Source organism: Lycorma delicatula, chromosome 1 (genome assembly GCF_047948215.1).
Source record: "Lycorma delicatula isolate Av1 chromosome 1, ASM4794821v1, whole genome shotgun sequence".
Lineage (NCBI taxonomy): Eukaryota > Metazoa > Arthropoda > Insecta > Hemiptera > Fulgoridae > Lycorma > Lycorma delicatula.
This window is the reverse complement of record NC_134455.1, coordinates 85762092-85785329: the sequence shown is the minus strand read 5'-3', so window position 1 is coordinate 85785329 and position 23238 is coordinate 85762092. Positions and strand designations below refer to the sequence as shown.

The 23238-nt window shown below is 31.4% G+C and overlaps 1 protein-coding gene across 5 annotated transcripts in view; it reads left to right on the top strand.

Moving 5' to 3' along the window:
• Positions 1-23238, top strand: part of LOC142319766 (uncharacterized) — a 50895-nt gene that overhangs the window by 8920 nt on the left and 18737 nt on the right. For 4 of the 5 annotated variants that reach the window (XM_075357410.1, XM_075357431.1, XM_075357421.1 and 1 more), the window contains exon 3: positions 6363-6512. The exons of the other annotated variant lie outside the window; for it this stretch is intronic. In XM_075357410.1, the coding sequence (XP_075213525.1) occupies positions 6363-6512 (150 nt within the window). The remainder of the gene's footprint in view (positions 1-6362; positions 6513-23238) is intronic. 5 annotated transcript variants of the gene reach the window in all.

Sequence of the window (23238 nt, the reverse complement as noted above, 5' to 3'; positions counted from 1 at the left end):
TGGCAATAAAAATTATATCAGTACACTAGATTACATGAGAAACGAAAAAAGGCACTGTTAGTCTATCGTATCTTTATTCAGTCTTTAATTATTTTGTAATAATAAAGTAAAGAAAAAATTAGGGACTTCATTAGTTCTCACTACCACAGAGATTTTTTTTTACAAAATATTCCGTCATTCCCCCAGCAATAAAATATTCAAATTCTCATCCAACTGGTTACAGAAGCACCTACAAGTGGCTGCGACATCTACACCTAAGACTCGTTCATTACTCAGTTTAGAGTTGGCAAGATACTAAAATTATATATTACTAGATGACTCGGCGAACTTCGTACCGCCTAAGAGTCAATGAATGTCGTGTTAACTTTAGCTAAACTTAATTTAGTATTTATTAACATAGGTAGCTGCTGACCCGTCAGATGTTGTCCTGTCATACCTATAATTATTCAATTCGAACAGGAATAAAAACTAAAAAAAAAATTATTTCCAAAGCATAATGTTTATTGTAATGTACAACAATATTCAATTTATTTTAGACCATTATGTATTTTTAGTCGTTTTATCGAGAAAAATCTGACAATTCAAGTTTTGGATTGAATGCTATTTATTGAAGTGCTTTTGGATACACAATGTTTTTTGTTTTTCCTTCTGGTGCGTACACAAATAAATTAGAAGATTTCCGACGCGTGAGCAGGCCACATACAGCTCTCCATGTGAGAAGAATGGATTTTCCAAATTCAGTCCACACACTTGTAGCGATTGTCCTTGTGCTTTGTTGATGGTCATTGCAAAGGCGAGTCACACCGGAAACTGCAAACGTTTGAATTCGAATGGCATATCTGTTGGAATCATTGGGATGCGCGGCAACAGTACATCTTCGCCTTTGAATCTGCCGTTTAAAATTGTAGCTTCGATTATGTTGTTCATTAGCTTTTTCATCGAAAGCCTGGTACCATTGCAGAGTTGTGGAGGATTGATATTTCGTAGAAGTATGATAGGCACACCAATTTTCAGTGTTAGAAGGTGCTGTGGCATGGCCTGGTAAATCAAGTGAATTTAAAAATTCTGTTGGATAATTGACAACTTCCTCTTCATTCATTACAGTATCAATGGACTTGTACGTTGTCGTGTCGCCTGGGATTTTGTTCTGAATGTTGAAATTGATTGTATTGACATCGTTGTTTTTGGCTGCTAATATATTCCGTGCACTCAGCCATTGATGATTTCTGTAATTTTGTGCTATACTTGGGGAAACTTTGTTAATTAACAATTAACGGTGGTTGCTATGATTTTACAGAAATTTGTTGGCAATGTGATGCATTGTGTTGATTCATCCATGGCCATTTTATCCCATTACCAATATCCAATAATTATTTTGCGAAACGATCAGCGGATGCATAATTTTGTAGTTGTACACGCATATTGGTCTTCAAGTTCAATTTATGTACGTGTTGCCATACTGGTAGAGTAAAATCACCAGACAATAAAATGATTGCGCCACCGAAGAGCAGTTGATTTCCTCTTAAATCTTTTAGTGTACGATTAAGTGCTTCTAATGCTTTTTTGTGCGCCATAGTACACTCGTCCCATATAATGAGTTTACACGTTTGGAGTATTTTACCCATTCCGGAATTTTTGGTGATATTGTATGTTGGTCTTTCAGAGATCTGGATATTCAACGGCAGTTTCAGTGCTGAATGCGCTGTTCGACCACCCTCCAGAAGAGTTGCTGCAATGCCTGATGATGCGATTGCCAGTGCAGTATCATTTCGTGATCGTATGTTTGCCAAAGTGAAATGAGAAAAGTTTTTCCTGTTCCTCCGGGCGCATCCAGGAAATACAATCCACTGCTTTTGCTTGTGATTGCATGCATAATTCACGGTTTGGGTAGTGGATGTAATTCTGGCAATTTTATTTTTCCACCAGCACAAGACATTCCTGATGCTTCATTCTTAAATTTGAATGCACTACAATATGTGCATAGTTCATCCATTTTTCCAATAACCTCACATTGATGAATTCTGTAATTATAATTAGCATCGTAATAGAATGCACTGAGATTCAAATCAGCGTGAGTGGTTGTTCTGGTTCGAGCAGTGCTCAGAAGAATGGTTTGCAGTCTGGATTCTCGTTGCTCGTTTGTTTTTGATGAACGGGCTCGAGCATGAAGTTCTCTGTCGGTTTCCAATCTCACTTTTCGTTGCTCGTTGGTTTCTGATGAACGAGCTTGAACATTAAGTTCTCGATTGGATTCCAATCTCGCTTCTCGTTGCTCGTTTGTTTCTGATGCTCGTGTTGCCTTTTTCTTTCGTGCTTGAGACGGACGTAGAACGACCGATCGCTCGTTTTTTGGGAGGCATATCTGCACAGAAATGGCGTTGAAACTGGTTGAAAATTAAAATGTCGGAGTGCAATGTTCACAACTATCGAAAGTTTTATATTTTTATTTTCAAAATAACAGATTTAAATTAAGTACGCTATCATTTTTAAAAATATCAAATCACCTTTATCTTACAATTCTAAGTCTGGCACCTATATATGAACTCTAGTTTTTTAAAGTACAATATTATTTTTAAAAATATCTCATCATAATCTAAGCATAGTAATTGTAGGAGTTATTCGGAAAAGTTCGGGAAATTTCGGAAAACTCCGAAATACGTGTTTCTTAATTTTTAACGGGATACCTATACACCAAATTGCACTACTATAACTCTATTGGTTCCCGAGATATGAAGGCTCCATACTCCTAACTTACACCATTTTTAGTTTATTTTAGGATATTCGGGAAATTTCGGAAATATTTTACTAACTCAGAAACCTTCCCTGGCATGTGTCTAACCATTCCCCAAAGTTTCATCGCTATCGGATGAATGGTTTAGGAAGGCATAAGAGACATACAGACAGACAAACATTCATTTTTATATATATAGGTTATGAAAAATATAATGATACAGTTTATTGCATTTGTTCATTTAAACATAAGGTTTTAATTATTTTAAAACATTTTTATTAATCTACAAAACATACTTGTGGCAGAATGAATTCGTAAACATGAAAATAATGGATTTTTATATAAATCACCTTCAACTACTTCTTTCATAGCTAGAGCAGAGTGAAGTAACAAATTATCACCAAAAAACATCTCTATAGAAGAACTGTTATTTCAGGGTTCTTTCTTCTTCCTCTTTCTCTCTCATTTCTGTTTTAGCCTCCAGAACGAGTAAGGTAGTACTTCAGAGGATGAATGAGGATGATATGTATGAATGTAAATGAGGTGTAGTCTTGTACAGTCTCAGGTCGACCATTCCTGAGATGTGTGGTTAATTCAAATCCAACCACCAAAAAACACTGATATCCACAATCTAGTATTAAAGTTTGTTTAAAAGTAAAATCCTTTATTAGGATTTGAACCTTAGAACTTCCAACTTTGAAATCAGCTTATTGGTGTTTTTTAAAGTACAATATTATTCTCTACTAGACCAACCTGGTGGGTCATTTCAGGGTTCTGTGTTTTCGTTAACTTTTTTTCTTTAATGTTAGTAGGTTTTATATTATTCTCTTTTTTGGATTCCACTCAAAAAATCAAAGTAGTGTTTGTATAAATATCTTAAAAACAGATCAGGCATTAAGAGAATATTTTGGTCTGTACTTGTACATCATGTTTTTGCAGGCTTAGAGCATAGTTTTTAGTCAGTGTGACAATTTGATAACTGCAGTTTTTTATCTTTAACAGTTGAACCATATCCCTTAAAATAGAAGAGGTTATTAGCGATATTCTACTCTACAAGTAATAACATGTTACTGCAACAGGTTTTTATAGATTGAATCATTTTTAAGGAATTGTTGTCATCTTATCTTCATTCTTACCCCACTAAATGTTTACTTCCTAGTTTATGAAAAAAAAAGAAACCAATGTTTCAGAGCAAAAAATCCAGAGTAGTACTGCTATGCTTTACTATATTAAATCACTCTCCTCACAAGAAGTTACATTATGGCTACTACTGATATTCAACTTTGAAAGAAAGTGTCTTTAATATAATACAAGACTAAGTGTAGTCTTGTACATCAGCTATTCTTTCTGGATATTGCAATCCAAACCCCAATTTTCTTGTGATGTACAAGAATTTCATGTATGGCATGTTGGTTGTTGGCAGACTATAAACATGAATTCTGTGAGTGCACATATCCTAATAAATAGAACTGTGTGTCATTAGTAAAGAAAATACTGAAAAATATCATCAGAATTATCCACTAGAAACTGTTGAAACCATTCACTTTATTGAATTTGGTTTCCACTGTGGCCAATAATTTTTGAACAACTTTCACTTTGTCTGGTACGAGACTTAAGTTTCTTATGAACTGTCTTGTGTACAGTTGAAATACCAATGTTTTTTCTATTGAGCCAACTTTTATAACTCATTGGGACTATGTTGTATAACAGCTGATACATCTTGCAGTTTTTCTTCATTGAATACTTAATGGTCTACCACTTAACTCATAGTCTTTCTTTACTAATCCCATCTCCCTAAATTTCTTAATTAGCATTCATTATATAGATTAAGAACTGATATACCTGGAAATCTAATGGAAAACTGATCTTTCACACTTTCTGTGTGTACTCAAATAATTATGGAAGACATATTCATGTGCCGCAGGGATCGGTCCTTGGACCGATCTTATGGAATATGGTATATGATGAGTCCTACGGTAGTAGTCCTACAGTATATGATGAGTCCTTCGAATTTCACTTCCGGAGGACGTTGCTGTAGTCGGCTATGCGGATGACATAGTACTTGCAGTCGGGACTACTACAAAGAGAGAGATTGTGGATAAAATTCAGACTTTGTATAATAAGCACTTGGATGGCTGGGGTTGGCCTTGAGATGGCCCCTGAAAAAACGGAGATTGTACTAAGAAAAGACGTCAAACACTGTCATTGAAACTGGCGGAAAGAAAGGTTGATTCCAGAATGGCCATTAAATAACTTGGCATCTGGATTGATGCCTTATTAAGGTACAGAGTCCATGATATGGAAAGTTGTGAGAGAGCGAATAGGACAATGCGTGCGGTTGCCATATTACTTCTGGACATCAGGGGGCCTGGAGAACTCAGGAGAAGGTTATTAACAAGTGTGGTGGATTCTTCCCTCTTTTGATGGGGCAGAGATCTGGGCAGATGTTCTGAGGTATAAAAGGTATATGAGAATACTTGCTACGCTGCATAGGAGATGCTGCCTCCGGATTTCGACAGCTTATCGTACAACCTCAAGAGAGGCTGCAGAGGTGCTGGCTGGTGTTATGCCAATTGACCTGCTAATTGTTCTCAGAAGGAAGCGTAGAGAATTAAGGATGCTTCCTTCTACGGAGAAGAAGAGATTGATTGTGGCCAATTTACAGCAGGTGATGAATACTTGGCAAGAACAGTTGGATATGGGAGAGAAAGGTAGGTGGACTTACCATCTGATTGGGAATGTAAGGAGTTGGTGCAGCAGGACTCACAAATCAACTGATTACAGTCTTATGCAATTCCTGGCTGGGCATGGTGGTTATAGATTTTATCTGTTTAGGTTCGCTATTGAACATTCAGATCACTGTCCAGCCTGCAATGTGGAGGAAACTCCGTACCATGTCTTTTTCTGTTGTACAAGGTTCCAAGATGCACAGAGGTGCATGCTGGATGCCCTGGGTTGGGTGGACATGTTCAGACCTTATTTTGGAATTTTGGAGTTTGGAGTTTTGGAATAGTAGTAGTAGTAGGGAATTAACTACAAGATGACAACTATTTGATTTTTGTGCATTTTTTTTCCATTATGCTCCAGTATGCATTACATTTCTATAATACCATTATTTATTTTAAACTTTTTATGAATTTTTTCTTAGACTTGAACCTACAATTGAGAATCTTTCTTTTGAATCAAAACCCAGAGTTATTTTAACAGTTAATGTAATTCCTAAGATTACAAAAAAATAAGTTCATAAAAATTTGTTAAGTATTCCAATGACAAGTTAGAGAACAGCAATGATATTGTAGCTGATTTTGAGAATTAACAGAATTGTATATGTACAACATTTACAATCTCCTACTTTTTTCCCCATTCTCGCAGTGCTACTTATTGGACTGAGATGAAGTTAAAATTCTTACTCATTAAGATTTGAGCAGCTATTTTCTCTGTTAGTATAGCGAACACAATTATTTTATGTAAAATGTATGCCTTAATGACTGTTCAGTTTAACATAGATTGTCTTTCACTTTAGTTTTGAGCAACACCAGACTGAAATGATTACTGTTGTTCTTACTCTAATAACATTTACTTATTTGTAGTAACGGAAACCGAAGAAGTGAATTGTAAATCTTTTTTTTAGAATGATGAAATTAGAAGATGTTTACCATACTGTTCTTGGTTAAATAAACCACTGTGGTTTAAGAAAAGTTTACTAATGACTAGAGCTAACACTCCATTAGAAATAAAACCACATGGATTTTATGTCCTCAACTTGGAAAATTATACAAGTGTAAGTAAAGATGAATTATGTTAAATTTAATTTCTGTAACTCTTTTGTAAGCTAAATTTAAAAAAAAATAGTGTGGTACTTTATTTAGCCAAGCTACTGAATTTCTGGTTATTACTAGTATAGTGTTGGGTTTTTATATCACATTTTACAAAAACTGGAAAAAAGTTATAATGATATCAAGCAATATGAATGATTTATACCAGGCATGCTGGTTACATGTCTAGTCCTGCATGTGAAAAACTCTGTTTTGCACTGGTGTTGGGCAGTTTCAACTTTCTAAAATTCAAACTTCTTCAACTTTGCCTGTAAAGTTTACAAAATTTTTATTATAAAAATTACTATAATTTATAATATTTCTGATGCCTTACAGTAAAATCTGTCAAACAGAATAACTTACAGCCATAAAACATTCTGTGAAATTAACTTGAATTATTTCCTTCCCAAATTATAAATAAGTTAGGTAGTCATAGCCTTAGGTACATTAAATTTTTAAGTTTAACATTTGACTCATCCTACACTTAGAAAGAACTAAGCCACTAGGGGATGATGTAAAAAAATTAGTTTGTTATAGGTATTATGTTCTATTTTTAATGATTTTTTTTTTATTTTATTAAACATTACTGAGGAAATAATGTCTTATATTACTTTTCACTGAATTTGAGTGTATCTGATATTATTTTAAAAGAATATTATTATTATTTCAGTAAATGTTTCATGATTAGAGCAAGGAGTGGCTGAAATACAATAAACACTTGCTCATAACTTGCAAATGAAACAAATTGCAATAAAAGTTCATTTTATTTGCTACAAAGATTACACTTATTTTTTCTGCATAATCACCATTTATAACTAACTACACATTTCTTCGACTGGTGAACCAATTTTCTTATATCAATAAAGAATGCTGGTGGTCATTTCTTGACCCACAATCTCACAGTGTCCTTCAGTTCATCATCTGTGGGGAAATGAGTACTCTTAATATCCCTCTTTAATAGCAGAAAGATGTGAAAATTTCAGGGTGCCAAATCTGGTAAGTATGTGTGGAATAATTCAAATTTCAACTACACAAGAGCCTCAGCAATTGCATGTGATGCATTGGCTGAGCATTATTGTATTGCAGATTATCAGTTCCATGGATTATCAAACACACCACACACTTCTAAGGCATTTTAGCATCTGTTTTAGAAACATCTTCATCAGTTACAGAAACTGGTTCAACACTGCAAGGCTTCATTATTCGCTTTACCAGTTTCTAATCCCAAAAATTATATTACTCACCTCACAAAAAAGCAGCTGTAGTTTTCCATTGCTTTCAGCTGTGCAGTACTCAGAGTACTGAGTGATGTTGATATAACCGTTTAAGTCGTTCTGACCTACGCACTTAACAACTACTGAAAGAGCTGCTGCCCTCTTTCAGGAATCATTCCTTAGTCTGGCTCTTAACAGATACCTCTCCGATATGGTTGCACCTTTGCTCCAGCTACTCTGTATCACTGAGCACTCACTAACGGCAAGGTCTCATGATTCATAGAGGGAGACTTCTTAATAAGAAGACTATTTAATTTCTAAAAGAAAAACATCCGTTTGGGACCTACTCTAGAGAAAAAATAAAACATCAAAAAACATGTGATAAATGTTGACACAGGTATGCTTTTTGTCAAGTTATGATGTTTAAAAAACTTACTCTACCAATCAGTCATTAATTTGACCCAGATTTCACATATAATTGAAAATGTTATGGCAAAAGTAATATTATAATACCCAGGTAAGATTTTTGTTAAAACAAATATCCAGATCCAGACTGCTATATCTTTTGACTATGTATTCATTTTTTTAAAAACTTGTTTTAGTATTTTTATGTGATATTTATTCTCATTAAGTTTCAAGTTTAAAAGTAAAGTAGCTTCAGAGAAATAATATGTAAATTAGAATTTTATATTTATTGTAAATGTTATACATATTTACAAAAATAAAATGAAAGTATAATAAAAGTTGACTTGATCTAAAATGTAAAAATAATATAACAACAAATATCCTCATATTTTTAAACTTCACAACACAGGGAAAAATTACTAGTGAAATCCTTGTTTTTACCAAAATAATTTTTCCTTTTTTTTGGGTTAAGGATTCCGTTACCTTTCCCATTACTGCCACAGATCTTTATCTTCATTTACATTTTTGCTTCATTTTACTCTCACTCTCTTCAGATTTACTTTAATGATCATTTTTAACAAAACGATTTTCACTACTTTCTACTTCTGTACCACTTGATAAAAAATCCTGAAACATGGGCCAGCACATGAAAAAGTAGAGTAAAAATGTTGATGGTAATAAATTTACCCAGTTTTGGATCAAATATGTTAGTATCCAGGTTAGGGCTCTGACTTAGACACTACTAAGAAAAATACAATGCTCAAACATTTAATACCTACATGATTACAAAGAAATAGGTAGAAATAATATAGTGAATTTAGATTGGTTAAGCATTTTTCTTGATTAATGTGATGAGGAATAATAATATAAACTTTATATGTGAGATTTATCTCATACTGAATACTTAAGAATTATAATTTTTACTATTTGCCAGTAAAATGTTATATACAAAACTTAATTATTTGACATAAAATCTATAGTGGCCAACAGATGCTTTCAGACTCACAAAAAAAAAAAAAAAAACTATAAAGCTCTGATTTGTAGATATATTAATAAAATTTAAAAATCTACAAATATAAGATGTAATGATTGAATTACATCTTCTTTTTATATCTTAATACGATACATTATATCCCAGGTGATGTATCTTGTGAAAATACTCATTGTTTAGTAATGAAATATCTCAATCCCTGTTCATTCCACTATTGCTTTAAATTGGTTCTACATACAAAAATAAAATTACATAGATTAAAATTACATACTGTGTATAAATTAATCTCAAAACAATATTGTAATATTTCAAGTTATATAATTGTAATGTATTATATTATAAGGAGGGATGGATCAATCTCTAACGCCCTTTTGTAATGGCTAGTAATTAATAATAACTCTAAATAATTTCAAAAATAAATTTATGTATATATTGTTCAACATAAACCCATAAATTTTTTTTTTCATGTTTAATAAAAAAAAGGAGTTTCCCATAAGCTTGATGAGAATTAAAATCCTAATATAATTTTAAGATTAAATATATTTAAAAAATATAATTATTGAGCTCTTTTTAATAAGTATGAATTATTTAGTAATTAATGTTTAATTCTATTTAGTGTTAAAAAACATAAAAAAGTAGGGAATGTATGAAGTTGATTGTTTTTTTGACAATAGAGTGATATTGTGAGAAATATGAAATTTATATTGTTAAAAGAAAACGTTTTTATCAATCTTAAAAAATAGTAAATAAATAACAGTTGAAAGAAACAAAATTAGCACCGGAAATTAATAATTTTAAAACTGTCAATCAACATCATTTCTGTAAGGTTTTTCACAACTAGGAAACATCCACAGAACCCACCAGGTCTAGTGGTGAACGCATCTTCCCAAATCAGATGATTTGAAAGTCAAGAGTTCCAGTATTCAAGTCCTAGTAAAGATAGTTTCTTTTATACGGATCTGAATACTAGATCGTAGGTACTGGTGTTGTTTGGTGGTTGGGTTTCAATTAATCATACATCTCAGGAATGGTCGAACTGAGACTATACGAGACTACACATCATTTGCTCTCATACATGTCATACTCTGAAGTAATACCTGAACGGTAATTCCTGGAAGCTAAACAGAGAAAGAAAGAAAGGAAAAATCCACAAATGTATCTAGTTTAGACAGACTTCAACTTTATTCACTTAGTTAACAGTTTAATTTCTCCATAGAAGACAATTGTTCACAAACATTGGATAAAATTTAAAGATATTTGCTTCACAGATCAACTTTAAGCAAGTAAAATTTCTTCACATAGACTGATTTTAAGTGATAATGAGATAATGGATACTAAAAAAAATTTGTATTTGAAAAACATTTTGAATTAAGACAATAACATTAATTTATTTGACTAATGTTTATCTCAGCAAGAACTACATATTTGAGATCCATTTACAAGACTAAGGATAGATTTAAAAGGATTCACCAAGACAATAGCAGCTCAAACTGAATCAGTAATTCATTTTTATTTGCTTCATAGCAGTTTTTATTAAAACCATTTCTTAAAAGACAATACAGTTCTCTGTTACATTATTTTTTACTTTAATCATCAGCTTTAATATAACGTTCATTACATATGATCAACTTCAATCAACCCGTATCTTTCTATCTGTAAAATTATGTGTTTATTATTTCCTTTTTTTAAAGTTATCCATTCATTTTTTATGATACATTCTGTTGCAGTTCATCTCAAACAGTTCATAAGACTAATTTGAACATAATTGGGTTGGTAATTTTTTTACAGCTGATATAATTAGATTTTGAAATCTTTCCCAATCCATTACCTGATCAAACCCATGCATATCTTTTTTCATGATTTTTTAAAAGGATATTCATAATTTAAAATTTCTTTATCATTTATTAAACTTAGAATTTAATCTTTCATTATATCCTAAATTAATTTGACATTAATTTGACATCACCACCCATTATTGTTAGATTATTATCATAATTTACTTATCTGTCTTAATGATTTTCATATTCAGATGAATATGAGAAAACAAAACATTTTGTATTGTAGAGAAGAGTACATAAATTTGTTTAAGAGAATCATTAGTTTGGAGTTAAAATTAATTAATAACTGATTCTGATGAGTAATAAGTCATTCACTTCAATCTTTGTAATAATATACTTCTTTTCCTACCTTGAAAATCTTATTGTTCCTACGCCTGAATTTCCGTTTTCTAGCTTTTATATTAATTAATTAATTTATATCTAACAAAAAAAAATTATTCTCTTCTTACATTTCAGCTTCTTAATTTTTACAATATTGACACTGAAACTACCTATTATTGTAAATTTATGAATTTATACATATCTCACTCCAAAAATGTGATTATATTTTCTGATAAACTCCTTTTGAATTAATACTTTACTCTCTAATACATGATTTACAGACTATTTTACTTCAGAATATTTTATTCTGAAAGGATTTCAGTAAAAAAAAGAAGCCAAAATGAACAAATTTCGTTTTAAATGAATCTATATTTTTCCATTATTTTCAGCTGTGTAGCAATTGAGTAAACATATTTTTCATATGAATTTCCTTCTTACTCTTTACTTCACAAGTTTTAAAACTATAATTTACTTCTGAACTCTTATTACATTAAAATAAGAATAAGCAGCATTCATAATCTGAAAAAAGTTGTAAAAATAAGTGATAATATATGAAATCTAGCTAGATTAGTGATATCTCAGTACTATTTTTAAAGAATTGCAGATTCATTTTTAGTTTTTACACTTGCACAGAATTAACATCTGTTTACACTTTTAATCACAAGAAAGTTAATATATTTGTGGGTCAGATATTTAATATCCAATTCAATAAAAAAATAGCATTTTATTTTAAAGGTGAAGTAAAATCTAACCATTTCATTTTCTTCAGTAAAGATTAAGTTACCTTTTTTACTATGTAATGTTACATCTTTTAACCATGTACTTTCTCTAAATATGTATGTGTATATGTCCCATGTATTTTCTCTAAATATTTTGCAACCAATTGTGAATATATAAAATAGACTAATTTTATTTTTTATGAATTATCTGAATTTTAATGCCATTTCTGGGAGAAGAGAACATTTTGATTGCAACTTGTAAAAAGTACCTGTACAAGTTTTGGGTGGTAGTAAATAACTTTGTAGTAAAGCAAATGGCTAGGAGAATGAGAACCAACAGCTGTTAGTATAAACATGCTGGAATATGTTTTATGGTCCAGCCAGTCCTCTATGTTTGCTACAAAAAGTTCCTTATGTGAGGGTGACGTAGTTTAGAAGTAAAAAGGAGTGGGATACAGAATAAAAGCTGAGAATAAAGGTATGAACAATGTAATTTCTTAGTATAAAATATTCTAACATCATTTCCATGCTTGAGGTAGCCAGAGCAAGTCCCAGCTAGACACACCATTTACATTGTAATTATTGGCTTATTGATAAATTCTCCTGGTCACTGTTGTGTTGTTGAGTTTTAATTAATATCATCCTTGTCTGCCAATCCAGGAAAGTAACAATATCCATGCACATTTATATTATATAAGCAAAACTTGTGCAGATCCATGCACAAGTATTTCATTATTTTGTCAATCCTCAATCTGGGATCTAAGGGTTCTTTTGTTATACCTTCCATTTTCTTTGGGAAGATGCATATTTGTTCGGCTTACTTAATTTAATTATACAGTTTGCTTATTTTTTTTTAGGGCATAAATTTTTTCCCCTTAAATATTATATATAATATAACAGTATATTAATATTTTATATATTTAAATGTTATATATTGTATGAAATATAAACCACCACAGAATCCTCCAGCGGTCAATAAGTTAATGAATTATTTGAATATTCAAAAAAATTATGCATATATATATATATATATATATACATATCAAAGACAAAATTATAAAAACCGTTTACTACCAAGAGTACAGAATTTAATAAAATAAAATTTTGCAACCAACTGTAAATATATAAAATTGACTTTGATTTTAATTGAATTTGAAAAATTCTAATTTTTATGAATAATTTGAAATAAAATAATAATAATAGTAACAATAAAATAGTAGTTTCAGTGGAGAAATAAACTAATAATTGTTATACAATTCCTTGGTGGTAAACAGATTTTATACTTTTAGAATTTGTCTTTGAGATATTAGTACAGTGGGGAATATGGACACATACAATAATAAAAGAATTGTTTTTGCTAAGTTAATATATATGTAGTAATTATTAATACTGCAATTATATTTAATTCCATTTCTGCTTGTGTATTTGGTAGAAATCAATTACTTTATTACATAATTTGAATTGTATTACTTTCTGAATCTAGAAAAATATTTCTACAATATTTTAAGTTATGCATTTTTACTTTGTATTATAATGTATGTCATAAGTGTAAGTGTTAATCTATGATTTATTAGGGGTAGTGGTTTTTTCTAGATAGGTAGAATGATAATTTTTCCTTTTGGTTTTGTGATATGTGGGTTTGAGATAGTTATTTTGTGTGCACTTGACTGATAGGGGGTAAATGGCTTAATCTCTAAGTATGTGTGAAAAAGGATGTTTGTGGTGTTATGTATTATGTCATTTTTAGCAGTCAGGGATGTGTAGTTGACCAGAGAAAAATTCTGCTCTGGTAATGGGGGATAGTTATAAAACATTGTTGTGTGAGAGTGTTAATGATGTAAACAATAGCTTCTTAATGACTAAAATATTAGGCATTAAAATAAGAATTTTGCTATGTTTTTGTCATTGAAAAGGCTTCTTTATATAGAATAAATAGATGTACATATTTTTATGTGCACATTTTTTTTTAAAGCTACTGGGGTTATTATGTTTATATCTATTGTGAGGGCTCTTAACCTGTGTAAGATAGATTGTGAGTTACTGGATCCAGATGTAATTCTTTTGAAATATCAGTGGTTTAGTTATACTTTTTATGTTATCAGTGTTTACGGCTGGAATAAGTAAAATGAGAGTTTGATTTTGAAAGGTTTTGAAGACCTTTGTTCTACAATTCCAACATACAACATTATTTTAATAGAATGTTAACATAAATATTAATGAAATAATAGATATCAATGGTGAATCAATACATAGAATACTTAATATGAATGGGTATAGCTCCTTAGTTAATGTTGATACTGAGAATGATACTGAAACTTACTACCATAAAATTTTACACATAAACTGATACTTACTAATGTTGATACTGAGAGTTTTTGAGAATGATAGGCCATTCTGTACTGATCACATTCTTTATAAATCAATTTTATAGAAATAGAATATTTGTAGTGCTGTCATTCTGACACATTTTAATGATCATAAGGCTGTTGCTGTTGCTATTTCTAAGGTCAGAACTCAAAATAATTTGGTAAAGGATTTTAAAGAGGTTCTGGATTATGATAAATTTAGTTCATATTTATGTGAACATGATGGGAGGGTAATTCCTGATAATGATGATGTTGATTTTCAGTTTAATAACCTTTTTGATGTTTTATTACGGTATACTAATCAATCGATCAAAATCTAATCTATTTTAAAAGGGAAGTTAAAAAATTCAAACAGCTTAAGTCATGGAAAAAAAGGCTTAATAAAAAGCTTAAACCATGCCTAGCATTGCCATTTCTAAAAGAGACAGATTATATAGGAAATTGTATAAAAATCCTCAAAATCATAAAATTAAGATTGAATATATAAGTTTAAGAAAAAGATAGATGTGTGGATTAAAGCAACTAAAAAACAACATTTTAAAAATATGAGAGAATTACTTGCTAAGAATCAGTGCAGAATCCAAAACCAGTATAATGGTATGTCTGCTATTTAAAATAAAGTATCAGAAATATGTGCAAATGATAATGTTGTTTCTGATGAAGATGAGAGTGCTAATATTTTTAATGGATACTTTGTTGGAGTATCTAATTAAGCTATCATTAGTGCTAGTATGGTGAATGATAAAATGATGCATACTATCATGTTCAGTTTAATTTTTCCATTTCACTAAATCCATTTTTTAAGTTCTCTTAGTTATTATGAGCTTGGTATATGTCTAACTCTAAAAAAAAGATAAATGTCAAGGTATTGATAATATCTCTTCTGCTCTGGTTAACAGAAATTTCTGTTCCAGTGATGCATATATTACTCGCTATATTTAAAAATATTCTTGCTGCAGGTAAATTCCTTCTGCCCTCAATTTGGCAAAAATTGTTCCAGTTCATAATCAGGCTCTTTAGATGTGATTGGCAACTATTGGCCCATTTTACTACTTTCAGTTTTTTCAAAATTACTAGAGAAAGTAATTAAAAAAAGATTGGTTTTGCGTCTCACCTGGAGAGCAGAAGTTAGTGCGTAGTTGTGGGTGATTATTTGAGCAATATTCTTCAGGTGAATAGTGGAGTCCCTCAACTCAGTTCTTGGATCTATTCTTTTTTTCTAACTTTTATTAATGACCTGTTTTCGCATAAATTTTATGGTAAAGCTATATCTTTTGCAGATTATACTACTCTAGTATATTTGTCTAAAAATCCTGATAGGCTGCAGATTGTAATAGAGACTGATCTGGATAATTTAGGCTTTTGGTTTTATTTCAGTAAATTAGCTCTTCATGTTTTAAGAACCAAATATTTAATTTTTTACTTTATCGTCTGCTTCCAGCTTATTAATTCCACTAATACACCATAATGTTGATTATGGTAGTATTTGATTACAATGTGACTGTTCGGTCATATCTCAGTCGAATTTTATTAAATACTTAAAGTAGATGATAGATGACAGATTATCATGGAATTTGCATATACAGAGTTTGAAGACATATCTGATTATATATATTAAAAATTTTATCTTATAAAGAGGTTTTTACTGGTATATATTCTTTGTCAAATGTACTTTGCTCTAGTTCATTCAAAATTAAAGTATGGATTGCACTCCTGGGGGATCAACCTACATCAGTTATCTTCCAACAGATTATAATTTTTGCAAAAAGCTATTGCACAGGTAATGTGTAGTGTGAGTAGGAAAACTCAGTTTCTCCCTTTTTTCAGAAAATCTTTGTGTTTTTCATTAGATTTCTTTTCATTTATAAGGTGATTCTATATTTTTAATATAGAATTTTAAATTTTCTATAATTTCTTTAACTGTCTGCCTGGTAGTGTAAGAAATGTCTGTAATCTGAATCAAATTTAAATTTAACTTAAAGGAGTGGATAAATTTATGAGGTGGAAGCATTATATTCAGTGATGGATTAGTCTAAATGAAACAGTTGTCAATTTTAAATTTAAATGGGATCTTAATATACTTTTATTCATACCTAGTTGGTGTCAATGTTGTATTGTGGGCTTAGATGTGTGTGTTTGTGCACACATGCATGCACACACACACACACACACACACACACACACACACACACACACACACACACACACACTAAGGTTTTTAACTGATTGAAAAAGATGATCTTTATTGTATCATTGTGATTGGATAACTACTATTTGGTAAAAATCATTTGTCGGTATGTGCTCCATTGTCCTGTATCGCCTACAATTTTATTTAAAAAATTATGACCCAGGAAAGTGGGAGTAAAAACAGTAACAAAAAAAAAAAAGAATTGAGAAGTGTGAAAAGCCTCTCACTAGCAACTGCGTGTTACAACAAGTGATTTGCCGATTTTTATATAGTTTTAAAAATTTTGGCTATTAATGGAAAAGATCCAAAATTATTTAAACATAGAAAATTATTGATTAACAATATAAGTGTTAATAATTGAACATTTAAATAATCATGAGTACATTATTTTATCAAAATTTACCCCCAGAATCTCCCTCTATGAATCATGAGACCTTGCCGTTAGTGAGGGAGCTTGAGTGCTCAGGGATACAGAGTAGCTGGAACAAAGGTGCAACCATAACGGAGAGGTATCTGTTAAGAGCCAGACTAAGGAATGATTCCTGAAAGAGGACAGCAGCTCTTTCAGTAGTTGTTAAGGGCGTAGGTCAGGACGACTTAAACGGTCATATCAACATCACTCAGTACTCTGAGTACTGCACAGCTGAAAGAGATGTAAAACTACAGCTGCTTTTTTTCCAAGAAAATGTAGCTCTCTGCATTTTCATATAGCAATGATGGAGGCGCCTTCCTTAGTAAAATATTCCGGAGGTAAACTAGTCCCCCATTCGGATCTCCGGGTGGGGACTACTAAGGAAGGGTTCATCAGAAAATTAAAAAATAACATTCTATGATTAGGTTTCATAATGAACAAGAAGATAGGGAAGAGAGTAGAGTATTTCAAAATGCATAGTGATAGAATCATTGTAATAAGGATAAAATCAAAACCTAAACTGACAATTGTTAACATCTATATACCTACAAGCACCCATGATGTTGATAAGGTAGAGTGTATACAAAAGAAATTGATAAAGTAATTAAACACATAAAAGGAGATGAAAATTTAATAATAGTTGGAGATTGGAATGCAAGCATTGGAAAAGGCAAAGAAGGAAATATAGTGGGTGAATTTGGGCTGGGCAAAAGGAATGAAAGAGGGGACCAACTTACAGAGTTTTACACGAAGTACAATTTAGTAATTGCCAATGCCCAGTTTAAGAATCATAACAGAAGAATATACAGATGGAAAAAGCCAGGCGATACTGCAAGGTATCATATAGATTATATCATGGTTAAACAAAGATTTAGAAATCAACTAGTCAACTGCAAAACTTACCCTGGAGCAGATATTGATAGCGACCATAATTTCGTGATAAGGAAATGTAGACTGGGGTTTAAAAACCTGAAGAAAAGGTGTCAGATAAATTGGTGGATTTAGAGAAGCTTCATGAAGAGGAGGTAAAGAAGATTTTTGTCAAATTTTTCAAAAGATTTTTGAAAATGGGGAAGTTCCATCAGACTTCAAAAAGAGTGTTATAGTCATGATACCAAAGAAAGCAGGAGCAGATAAATGTGAAGAATACTGAACAATTAGCTTAACTAGCCATGCATCAAAAATCTAAACTAGAATTCTGTATAGACGAATTGAGAGGAGAGTGGAAGAAGTGTTAGGAGAAGACCAATTTGGTTTCAGAAAATGTATAAGGACAAGGGAAGCAATTTTAAGCCTCAGATTAATATTAGAAGGAAGATTAAAGAAAAAAAACCAACATACTTGGCATTTATAGACCTAGAAAAGGTATTCGATAACGTAGACTGGAATGAAATGATCAGCATTTTAAAAAAATTAGGGTTCAAATACAGAGATAGAATAACGATTGCTAACATTTACAGGAAACAAAAAGCAACAGTAATAATTGAAGAACATAAGAAAGAAGCGTAAGAAGAAAGGGAGTCTGACAAGGATGATCCCTATCCCGGTTACTTTTAAATCTACATAGAACTAGCAATTAATGATGTTAAAGAACTATTTAGATCTGGAGTAACAGAAGAAGGTGAAAAGATAAAGATACTATGATCTGCTGATGATATAGTAATTCTAGCTGAGAGTAAAAAGGATTTAGAATAAACAATGAACGGCATGGATGAAGTCTTATGCAAGAAATACCACATGAAAATAAACAAGAACGAAATGAAAGTAATGAAATGTAGTACAAATAATGAAGATGGACCACTGAATGTGAAAATAGGAAGAGAATAGATTATGAAGATAGAAGAAGTTTGTTATTTGGGAAGTAGAATTACTAAAGATGGATGAAGCAGGAGTGACATAAAATGCTGAATATCACAGGTGAAACGAGCATTCAGTCAGAAATATAATTTGTTTACATCAAAAATTAATTTAAATGCCAGGAAAAGATTTTTGAAAGTATATGTTTTTAGCATAGCTTTATATGGAAGTGAAACTTGGACGATCAGAGTACCTGAGAAGAAAAGATTAGAAGCTTTTGAAATGTGGTGATGTAGGAGAATGTTAAATATCAGGTGGGTGGATAAAGTGACAAATGAAGAGGTGTTGCTGCAAATCGATGAAGAAAGAAGCATTTGAAAAAATTTAGTTAAAAGAAGAGACAGACTTATAGGTCACATATTAAGGCATCCTGGAATAGTTGAAACAAAACAAAGCATACGTTTCATAGAAGTTTAATTTTGCAATACTTGTGGATATACAATATTTTTTGTTTTTCCACTGTCTGCGTAGATATAAAGGCTATCTGTTTTGCCGACTCGGGAACACGCACATACAGTTGTCCATGTGAGAAGCAATCCGCATCTAAATCTAAACCACACAATTCTAAAGATTGACCTTGAGCATTATTGATTGAGATTGCAAATGTCAATCGAATTGTGAATTGCAATCTTTTAAATTGAAATGGTGTATCGGTCGGGATCATGTATATTCGAGGAATGAGGATATCTTCACCTTTGAATGGCCCCGTTAAAATCGTGCCTCCACTACGTTATTCATCAATTTCTTAACTGCAAGTCGCGTGCCGTTGCAGAGTTTTGGCTGATTAATATTCCGCAACTGGATAATTGGCACACCTATTTTCAATTTTAATGTGTGGTGGCATCCTTGGCAGATCAAGTGAGTTTAAAAATTCCGTTGGATAATTTACTACTTCATCTCCTTCCACAACTATGTCTATCGACTTATATGTAATTTCCTCACTTTGAATGCTGGATTGAATACCATTATTAAGTTGATAGACACCTTTATTATTTGCGGGAAGTATAGATCGTTCACTGAGCCAATCGTGATTTCTATGATTAATTTGAATATCAGGAAATACTTTTTCGATCAGTTCTTCTTTCGATGTTACTAAATTACAAAAATTATCAGGAAATGATATATTCGTCTAGACGTCTCTACGAATGGCAGCTGTCCGTTTCCAATGAACAGTAACTGTCGTGAGAATACCTCAGCTGATGGATCATTCTGCAACTGGACACGCATATTCGTAGTCAACTGCAATGTACGTACGTGTCGCCACAGTGTTGAATATTTCAGGCAACCATTTATTTCGTCTGCTGGTGTCGATCGTGAAATTACAGGCAATGTTTCCCTAAAATCTCCTGCGAGCAATATCAAAGCATTCCTGAATGGTTGAACGTTTCCACGCAAATCTCGTAACGATCGATGAAGAGCTTTAAGCGATTTTTTATGTGCCATCGTGCATTCATCCCAAACAATGAGTTTACATTTTTGTAATACTTTTCCTATACAGAATGCTTTGGAAATATTGCACGTAGGAGTCTCGATTATTTGCACGTTTAATGGCAACTTCAGAGCTGAATGCGCAGTCCTTCCACCTGGTAACAATGTCGCAGCTATTCCAGACGAAGCAAGAGCTAAGGCTATGTCATTTTTTGATCGAACCGTTGCTAGAATCAATCTAATGAGGAATGTTTTCCCAGTTCCTCCTGGCGCATCCAAGAAGCTCCCCCCAACTCCGTCATTTATCATTTGCATTATGCGATCATAAATGCCTTTCTGTTTACGCGTTAATTTGGGAATGTTTGATTGGACATATGACTGAAGATCACCAATGTTGTAACTCTGTTCACGGCGTAAATCCACATCAAATGAAGCAATCGCAGCTCGGGTGGGTGCTGCATTCCCAATTGACTAAGAACTTTATTTGCATTAGCTAAGCACTTGTCTTCAATATTTATCAATGCTTCGTTGTAAATGCCTTCTGTAAATTCAGACAAAAGTGAATATTTAACCTAACAAAGGATTTTTTGGTCATTATGTAGGGATATTATTTTCTGTGTATTTGGTTATTTCGACTATTTTTGTTTGCATAGTCTTAAGTCTATCTGTGCTATAAGAAAGTTGGTTGTTTTAATTTATTTACTGTAAGTCATCCTTCTTGGTGGCTTTTCTTTTTGTTTTGGTGTTTTTTTTTTTGTTTGGTTTTTTTAAAAATAAAATACAGATGTTTTAGCTGTTAAATATAATTCAAAGAAATTTGTTACTTAATCAGTTGTGATTTTGTTTACATTGGCAACGGCCATACGGGCTCTTTGTGATTGGTCGTTGTGTTTGACAGCGGCCATCTTGCATTGATCTGATTGGTTTTCCTTTGTTTACATTTCCATCTGATTTATTAACCTCTTATTTATTAAAAAAACTGTACAAATTAAAAATAGATAGATAGATTTATTAAAAATAGATGAAAACAATCTTTGATGCGGGTTATATATCGTGCTAAAATTTGATCGGTGCAGAACATTTTGAGTTTTTGAAGCGTACACAAACGAACTTAACATTTTTATATATATAGATATAATTAAAAGTAATATACACAAATAAATGCAATGAATGTAATAATATTTATAAAGGTAAAATCAATAGATCATTTAAAAAAATGTTTACAGAACACTGCACAGGATACAAAAACAAAAAAAGAGGTATATGTAACGTAGCTGACCATCTTTTAAAATGGAAACATAGTATTACAGATTTCAAAAGCAATTTTGAGATTTGCAGTATGATAAAAAACTGAATATACTAGAGAAATATTAGATTAATAAATATAAGCAAAAATATAAAATGATGAACCAGCAGAATCACATTCGAAGATGATTTAATAGACGTAATAAAAATATAACCTAACAGTTGGCAATAGTGACAATAGAATAAAGGAAAATACTATGTTTTAAAGATTAAATCATTCCAGTACTGGGTCAGCAAAATTGACATATACACTCATAACATCATTCAAGCTTTCAAAGTAGAAAAGATAACGTCGAAGAAAATAAATTATTAAAAGAATAGGTTTTTTTAATCTATTTTAATCTAATAGATATAGAATTTAATACCTACAGATGATGTGGAATTCCATGAAAAGCAGTTATTTGAAATTATATGGTTTAACCTATTTAATTACTATTTTGGTGGTTTTTATTACACATAATATTAAATTTTATTAACACACTGGCCAATATGATAATTTTTTGAATATTCAAATAATTTATATATATAAATGAGTATATATGAGTATGTATAAAATTGGAAGATTAACTTTAAAAAAAGGTTAAAATATAAACTTCTTGATCTCTATTTTTAAATTCAAAAAGCCCGTGAAAGTGTGTCTAAAGAAAGAATTTGAATGGTATATGGAGGGAAAGGTATTCTCAGAGAAATTTATACTGATGTATGATGGACATAGATATAAAGTGAGAATTAAAATGACGTGAGTTAAAAAAAATCTGAAGTTGTACATTAACTATTATTTATAGCTATCATAAACATCTATTGCCTTCACTCATTCTATTGTAATAGTGGATGAGTAAAAAAAAATTATATTATGAACACGAAATCATGATTTTTTTTTACAGATAAAAGATTAAATTAAAAAACAATAACGTATTTTTACTTACATTTTTATAATTGTTCAAATTAAGGACATAAAGTCCATATGGTTTAATTTCCAGCGGACTGTCAGCTCTTGTCATCATTATAAGTAAACTTTTTCTAAACCACTGTGGCTTATTTAACCAAGAAATTTGAGCCAAACACATTCTAATTTCATCATTCTGAAAAATTATGGAATTTTTTTTTTAATAATAAATTAAGTACAACTTTTATTAAAAGATAAATCAATATTATATTTAAAATACTAGCTGCAGGGCGGGTTGCCCTGGCGAGCAGCATCTTGGAATGCTATTATTAAGTTTCCAAAATTGATTACCTCTTGTGTAAAAATGTTTTTTTTTTTTTTTAAAGATGAAATTTGATCAAGGAAAAGCGAAAAAAGGGTTCCTCATCATACAGTTAAGCGCCTTTTCTGATTAGGAAATGAGTTTTCGGGTGGTTTACCATCATTGCACTTTGTAAAAACCAAAATAACTTCAAAAAAAAATATCTGCTTGCACTTTTAAACTCTTTTCATCAGTAAACAAAAATCATTGTTCCACTTATCAATCTAGACCATCCAAAATTCCTCTAAAACAACATTTTTCACTAGTATACTCGCTCTTGTTTCATGCCTCAGCATCCTGGCACTGGCCAGATTTATTTCCTCCATTGCCCTTAAACACTCCTTATCCATCCAACCAACTTTGGCATCTGTCCTCTTAAATGCAACTTTTCTCTGCTACCT